This window comes from Myotis brandtii, unplaced genomic scaffold, assembly GCF_000412655.1.
Source record: "Myotis brandtii unplaced genomic scaffold, ASM41265v1 scaffold125, whole genome shotgun sequence".
Taxonomy (NCBI): domain Eukaryota; kingdom Metazoa; phylum Chordata; class Mammalia; order Chiroptera; family Vespertilionidae; genus Myotis; species Myotis brandtii.
This window is the reverse complement of record NW_005354385.1, coordinates 14,093,423-14,101,812: the sequence shown is the minus strand read 5'-3', so window position 1 is coordinate 14,101,812 and position 8,390 is coordinate 14,093,423. Positions and strand designations below refer to the sequence as shown.

At 37.2% G+C, this 8,390-nt stretch overlaps 1 protein-coding gene across 8 annotated transcripts in view; it reads right to left on the bottom strand.

Moving 5' to 3' along the window:
* The window catches only part of SLC4A10 (solute carrier family 4, sodium bicarbonate transporter, member 10), a 225,985-nt gene continuing 217,595 nt past the window's right edge, over positions 1-8,390 (bottom strand). For 4 of the 8 annotated variants that reach the window (XM_005859367.2, XM_005859369.2, XM_005859366.2 and 1 more), the window contains 2 exons: positions 8,140-8,256; positions 1-2,051 (listed from right to left, as the gene is read on the bottom strand). In XM_005859367.2, coding sequence (XP_005859429.1) covers positions 1,985-2,051; positions 8,140-8,256 — 184 coding nt within the window. In that variant the 3' untranslated portion in view covers positions 1-1,984. Of the gene's footprint in view, positions 2,052-7,273; positions 7,313-8,139; positions 8,257-8,390 lie in introns of all 8 variants that reach the window. The other 4 variants (XM_014534129.1, XM_014534131.1, XM_014534130.1 and 1 more) reach the window with 2 other exon arrangements.

The window sequence follows — 8,390 nt, the reverse complement described above, 5'->3', positions numbered from 1 at the left end:
TTTAAAATGTGCAAGAAAATTAGTTAGGATAAATATTTATTTCCACATAACATTTCTTAGTTGTGAAAAACACAATATCCTAGTCACATTTACACTTTACTTAAACTTTGCAATAAATTACATTCAAGATATTCACTAATTTTGACCAGGAATCTGAAATTAGGAAGAAATATATAACACTACATTTTTCTTATATTTTATATGATTTCAAAATAGTAGGATTAACATAAGGATATCATTAAAATTCACACAAGAACAAAATGACTATAAAAATACTCAGAAATACAGAATTTCATTGGATATGATTGCTTATTCAAATAGGTGACCATGTGAAGGTTTTAATTCACTACGATCATTTTTAACAGAACAGTTATTCATATATGAAAACACTAGTAGGCTGCTTATGGGACTGACTGCTAGTCTAAATCATAAAGCAATGGGAATGTTTATAATGTAGTATCTGTATTACAAAATATACAAAGGCAACACATTGAGAATGGAAAGTTTCTGTATTTTTTTTCCTTGGCATTTATAAACACAGACTTTGTTCACTGCATATTCTTCTTATATTTTTTAGGCTTATGTTCTATAAAAGAAATGGCTCCTTAAAAGATTCTGAGGGGAATTTTTCAGAAGGCATCAAAATGTTGAACCTATTGGTGATTTTTTTACCCTTTATAAGCTTAATCACAAGAGCTTTCCCCCCTCACTTTTCATGTGCACTTATACACAGAATATGCAATGAATAGTTTGGAAAAGCAACAGGGCTCTGAATGATTATCAAATTGGACACTGAAGATCACTGATCATTCTTGGGAAACAAGAGAACTACATGATTTGGTTTTTGTTAACTTCACAATTCATCTAAAACAAAAAAAAATACTGTATTCTTAGTAATGCTCAGAAATTCTCAACTTTTCTTCCTTTTATATAAGCTTAGTAAAGATGATTTCATATGAACTGAAATATCTACAGAAGCTTTTCAAACAGAATCTGAAAATTTCATTTAAAAGATTATTTTTCTACAACATGCATTTAATTAAAAAGTGGAAAAGAGCTTTGTAGAAAAACAGAGACCTGTCAGTCTAACATTAGAACATGATTCAGAAGCAGCTTTAAGCAGTACATGACCTTTAACAGCACAGAACTGTACAGAAGTGGAATTTCATGTACAATGACTCACCATTGGTATTCCACGAGTTTGTATATAATAGGTTTATTTGGAAAATATTCATTGTCAACGGGAGAGAAATTTAACAGCATATTTCCCATAAAGGTTCTTTTGAAAATCTCACAAAACTTACAAAGTTTTTCTAAAGCATTTCGTACAGGCCTAGTATTTGATCATGTAATCACAACTTGAATTTTAAGCAAATACTACTTGACTCTTTGCATTAGTGTCTGATTCTTTTAAACAAGTTGTGAATAGGTTTATACATATTTTTTTTCAAATTTAAGTTTTAGTTACATATAAATTCTTAACTATTAAATGTATCATATTAAATCAAGGAAGTGCATAAATTCAATTGTTAAAAAATGCTTTCCAACTAAATTTTTAATCTGGTTATTGTGAAATAAGTCACTAATACAAAATAAGAAGTAAGACTACCTTTCAAAATTCTTCTCAATGAAATTACCAGGTATCCTCAGGTCACTACAGTAGGAAAATACAAACTAGGTAAATATGACTTATCTCTTTAAGAAAGCGATTGCTCTCATAAAACTGGCAATGAGAATCCAGTGTTTACAAATGCCTAACACACAGCAAGGAATGCAGAGGTTCTTCAGTAGCTATTGTATATGCTCACAAGTGTGTCTCACTGCTCAGAAGTTTAAACACAAAAAGAAACAAGTATTGCACTACTTACAGTATGAAGGTGGATTTGGGATGAGAGACAGAATTTACAATACATGATCAAAGCAGTTTTATTAATAATTGTGGCACTCTTCTCATAGATTTGTAAAAAATAAATTGAAGATCAAGTCATAGACAAGTCTCCCTGTCAACACCTTTCTGTGAGTCAGCTTTCTTCTCTTTTCGGCTTTCACTGCTACAGGGGGGGAAAGGAGAAATTTATTACTGCAATTCAGCATGGCTACTGTGAGATCTGCTTGCTCAGACACAAAACCCATCCGCTCCGAAGCGCCACAAGGGCCCTTAGGCATTGCGCTTTCATGCTGGGAGCACACACAGATAGATAGCAACAATTAAAATCCTCCGTACTCAGTGATAGAAACCAAGAACTGCAAAAAAGGGGGAAATTCAAAACACAGACAGCAAAGACCAGACATTTTAAAAACAGTTTCAAAAGCATGCAGGATTAATACCGTGGTTTTCGTTTGGGAAAGTGAACCACTGATGATTACTGAAAATGCCAGTTATGCCCATCTTAAGATAGCACTGACACTGTAAATGACACAAACGAGATGTCCCAGAAGGTATTCCTGGGCTCTGCTGCAAGTGGCCCGTCCTCTGTGCATGGACTGGATCCTGAATCTCAGCGAGAACCCTGTCCTGGTCAGTAGGTCTGGAAGGAGGTGGCCACCCCGCACACTGCCCTCCGGACACCCGTGCCATCTCTTAACAGACAGACCCTGTCCATCCCGGGAACAATGTTCCACCTCACTCAGTCCAGAATAAACTCATTCCCAAGTGGCTTCTATTTTAGCTATTCCGTAGTTAATTTCATTAATGGGCAAGCTGGTAATGTGATGCTCCCATTTTGTCTTCTTTTTCCTCAATATTTTTCTGATGTACATTTTTCCTACTCTCACACTGACAGTTTTTATGGAAACTTCCAACAATGTGCTCACATGCGCGAAGCTCACACTGAGAGGATATGCTTCCCGAAGGGCAGGTGCTCCTCCCCACTACTTCCCTCCGTGTCTGAGCCGCTCTGGGACCCTCCCTGCTGCTGACACGGAGGGCAGCCCGCAGCTGGCCGGCCTCTGAGGCCTGAGCTGGAAAAATCCAGACATTATTACTGTTCATGTTAGCCCTTAATATAAATTTGTAAAATAGTTGCTGGTGGGGAAATCCTTGGTTTTAATAACTCTTTTCCAAGGATTACAGTGACAGTTAAAACCCTTTATTCTATGGGGTCTCCTGTGCAGCTTTTACAATGGTCAATAACTTAGATATATTCTAAGAGTGTGTTTTTTAAATTGTTTTTCCTCCATTTCAAGCTAGAAACAGCCTTTCTCAGTTGTCACCACCACCCGGCACCATCAGGTAAGAAGTGCCGGAGCTTCTGCCATCGGTGGCACGCTGCCAGTGCTGAGAGCTGGTGTGAGCGAGTGTCTATGGCACCCGGGTTTATGCCTGCCACACTTCTCAGCGCACGCTACTTGCAGGTCAGAGCAAAGCAACTCTTCTCACTTTTCTTTTCTCCTTCCATGAGAAGAGATGACAGTGTGCGCATGATGTGTTGAGAGCCTTAACTCTGTATTTTTAACTCCTCTATCTAAATGACTCACTTTCTTCCACTTTAAGTTCCTTTCATATGACAAGTGTCTGCTACCCTACTTTCCAAATAAACTTTTCCTGGGGCTCTACCTGACTCCCAGTCTCTTCGGCCAAACAAAGCCAATGAGAAGGGGCAGCTGGGGCAGGGAAGGAAGCCCTGGGCTTGGAACAGAAAATTACATTCCGTTCCTGGGAGCTGAGAATGAGCTGTATGGCCTTGGCTAGTGATTTAACTTCTCTGGAACCTGTTTCCTCATCTGTAAATTGGTTTGATCTGGATGACAAAGTTCTCCTGTAGCTTGAATGCCAGGATTCTGAGGCTGGTATTCCCAACGCCAGTGAACACTTGTCTTTTGAAAGATGGAAGGACAGATACTATCTGCAGGAGATTTGGGAGACAGAGACACACTGGCCTCCATCTGTGCACAGTTTCTAAGTGCACAGGGCCCTACTCCATGTGCTCTTGATAAATGAGCAAAAGCCTCATGCACTATTAGTCACCAAGAGTGGAAAAAAGAGACTCAGGATGTCAACTTGGTTCCAGACACGCTTCCTCCTGATGTGCTACTTTGATCATACTGGTTGTTCGGTTACAAAACAACCAATTATGATTCAGGATTTTTAAACTCTGAATCAGTGGTTTTTGTATTCAATTTCAGCATACTATGAAGCAGAAGTTTTATAACCACCTCAAAATATCTATAAAAAATAGAAAATTAAATTGTCTTACTGTATGGCTATTACTCTGTTCCTTGTTACACTGATTTTCTCATTGCCAATCAATTATAAACTTTCATTGTAATAGAGTGTATATATTTATTAACTATATTACATATATGTCATATCTATTATGTACTATTGTAATAAAAATATATTGCATGTCTATTACAAGCCATATATATAACACATATTACATATTTAATGTAATATATAGATATAGTCCATCCTTGCTGCTTAACACAGTCGCTGCAGGGAAGAAACATCTGCACAGCTTATGTTTCAAGGGACCTGGCGTATATAGCATATGTTTGCTCCCCCTCTTAACGCCATGTGTTTTAAACAGGACCACCTCCCGGAGAAAGGTTGTTTCCCCAGATGAGGATTTTTCCCTGGAGTTAGGGAGGGAATAAAATCCCTTAACTAAGTGCCAGGCGGGTAATTAATCACTTTAACTATGAACAATCACGCTTAAGCTACATAATCTTTACTTAGGATAATCTCCTTCAGTTACTCCCTTGTAACTTAATAAGACAATAAAGTAACCTTGGAATGGAGATAATAAACACCCTAACCTTTGAAATAGAATGGATAGGATTAAAATCAACTAGTATAAAGGATTAGTATAGGATTAAAATCAACTAGCTGGAGATCCTGGCTAGAACCTGGCTAGAGAACCTGGCTAGGCTGCTGATCAACTGAACGCTGTCTCCGTGTCATTCCTGCTTCACTGACTCTGACCACACCTTTGGGAACCCCTGGACCTGCTGGGGCAGGACCCCAACAACTTTCCACCCAATGGTCTTTTTTTTAGAAAAATATATTTTTATTGATTTCATGGAGGAAGGGAGAGGGGGAGATAGAAACATCAATGACGAGAAAGAATCATTGATCAGTTGCCTCCAGCACTGCACAGCCCCCCATGGGGATCAAGCCTGCAACCCAAGTATATGCCCTTGACCAGAATCGAACCGGGGACCCTTCAGTCCTCAGGCCAACACTCTATCCACGGAGCCAAACTGGCTGGGGCTGGTAATCTGGTCTTTAGGCCCTTTTTTGCCAATGGATAATCTAGTAGGCACAAAATTTTCACAGTTCCTGGTCATCATACTTTAATGCTCCAACAGATACAAAGAGAAAGCAGTGGCTTTGGGAGGATATTGCTGTTATTAGTATTGGTGGTTTTAGGATTTCTGGAAGCCACACTCTTTCTCAGTTTCCATTGTTATGAAGATAAAAGACATTAACCACTAACTGAGAGATATTTAATCGCATGGAATTATACAGATTTTATTACATCTAAAGGTTAAAAAACACACACACACAAGAAAACTGGGTAAACTTTCATTCCACAATAGATTCTCATGCTAGTTGGAATATATATTCAAAGAATAAAGAACAAGTGGATATATCAAAATATAAATTATGGTCTATTTAAAATTGGACCTGCTTAAAACACATTACATTGATCACTAGAGTTAATCTCGTGTCTGAAATAATCTACATACATATTTTTTAAACAGCTAGGCTTTTCTAGTGAAAAACATTACTTGACTACTTACTTTAAGGAGTACCTAAACTATCATAAAAACTTTTGCTTGGCCCTGGCCAGGTAGCTCAGTTGGTTGGAGTGTCGTTCTGTACACCAAGAAGTTTCCGGTTCCATTCCTGGTCAGGGCACATACCTAGGTTTCAGGTTTGATCCGTGGTAGGGGCACATACAGGAGGCAACTAATCTATGTTTCTTCTTACATCGATGTTTCTCTCTCTTTCCCTTCCTCTCTCTCTAAAATTGGGTGAGGATTAAAATCACACACACACACACACACACACACACACACACACACACAAAATAAAACACTTTTGCTTGAACCAAAGAAAAACAGAGACAGAGTTTGCACTAATGGATTCATATACTACAGGAAGAAAAGCCATCTATAAGTTCAAGTGTCCAAATTCTCCACATATTCCCATATCTGGCATTTATTTTGGACCCATAAACTTTGAGTTCAATTTTTTTATAAATCAGAGAAATACCATATTTTTAATATTAGAGTCCACAGGCACATATTTCAAGGGTTTGAGAAATTACCCCTCTCATAACTCTGATTTTCTTCCAAGACTTCTAGCAAAACTGTGTTACTGTGAGAATGACTCTATCAGATCATAGCAGGGATCTTTGGGAAAGGACGATTAAGCACTTATTAGAATAAAATATGACCTCTGCTTGAGCCAAGCAAAGAAATACATGGAGATTTTAAAGTCCAGTTAAAAGACAGAAAGCATCAACCAGATGCTTTGAGAGAGTCTATTGAGTAATTTATATTAACCTCCTTTGGAGTAAGCATTGGGTAGTATGCCATAGTTGATAAATTCTAAGATCCAGATATTAATAATTTGGAAAACTTTTTCATTTTTCATAATTTGAGCTTTGACACCATCCATTTACTTGGTACTACAGAAAAAAATGTCAGAAAATTCAGAGAGAGAGAGAGAGAGAGAGAGAGAGAGAGAATTCCCAGCTTTCTGGGGTGAACTCTTACACATTTGTTTTTCTTGTTTATGCTGTTGAGAACAGAGATGACACTGAAGCAGCATGCCATTTTGGGGTGACAAAAACCAGCAACAAGAGGTACTCCCTAAGTCTAATGTAGCCTCTTTTTCTAGCCCATGTTTCCAAATATTTCTCATGAAGCCAGATAAAGCTTGCAGGTTTGGAAGCATGGTGGTGCATAAATGGAAGCGCCCAGCTTTGCAATCTCTTAATGCAAGGGATATATTTTCTTTTTCCAATATAGAAATTTGATATCATTACTAAATATAGTTCTATGATATTTGTTGATTTATATATGATGCATTTGTATAAATCATGTGGGGGAGAAGTTTACTCAAGTTTCAAACCCTTTTAAAGAGCTGAGTCGTCATAGGAATACCATAAACAGTCTGATACTGGATCTAAGCCCACGACTCTGCATGCCTTTTGCCTCCCCAAAACTCACACAGAGAACATAGGCTGACCAGGTTTCTAGAAGACACCATTTAACATAAGGAAATACAATTAAGGAGTAAGTTTGAGGGAGAGGGTCTTACCTTTGGGAAATCAGCTTCTAGAGTGATTAGGAAGGGGAGCTTATGACAAAAACGTAATATAAAAATTAAGTAGAAATAGTTAATTTAAGGTCATGAAAATAAAGGAACTTAATAATTAAACATGGTCCCAAATCCCTCAATCACTCTTTAATAAGAAGATACATTAGCATAACATAGATTTTTCTTTAGATCAGCATCTAAGCAGGCTGATGATTTGAATATCTTATTTATAAATTCTGGAAAATTTAGTTGGATATCCTATGATGACTCTTGTTATTTAAGGACACACTCTTCCCCCAGCATGCATTTAAAACTATCATCCACAACTACAGGAGTTGTTTGTAATGCTTTCATGGATAAGTAAGAATGAATAGAACTTTCTGGAGCTGAAAGTTTGGGGGGTAAGGAGGTTAGAGAACATTTTCAAGGGGTTGAGTAGCAGACTGGAAATATGCTAAATACAAAATCACCATTTTATGTTTCATATTAGTTTTTAAAAGGACATGGGGGAGTGCAAAATGTGGTCAGACATCGACAGGGTTCCTGGGAAGTGGGTGATAAGGGAAAACAATAAAATCTTACTGCAAAAGACTAGGCCAAAATGAATGTTCAAAGATGTCATGCATTGGGACCCATTTATAGCACCATTACTCCCCACTGTCATAGTTTTGGAGTGAACTTTTAATTTGAAAGGGACATAAAAACAATACCAATTAATATGATAGTTACAATTTCTACCCACTTTTCAAAATAATTTTCTGAAATACTTTACATCTAAATTTGATGAAAAACTATTATACTTTTGCTATTGGATTCATGTCAATAGCTGGGATCAGTAGAAATTCATATTATATTAGAATTCAAACCTTTTAGAAGGAAAGCTTGACTCCTTTTCTTTTGAGTTATCGGCAGTAATCAGAAGGTTTCTCCACAAGGCAGTCTTTGACATTTCATCAGAAATATTGATCACAGATGGATCATCTCTAGATAGTTTACCCAAAATGAAATAATAAACAATAAATAAGCAATTGAAGATATTTAGTGATAGAAACAAATATAGGACAATAGTATGCCTGTGTGTGTGTGTGTATGTGTGTGTGTGTGTGTGTGTGTGTAT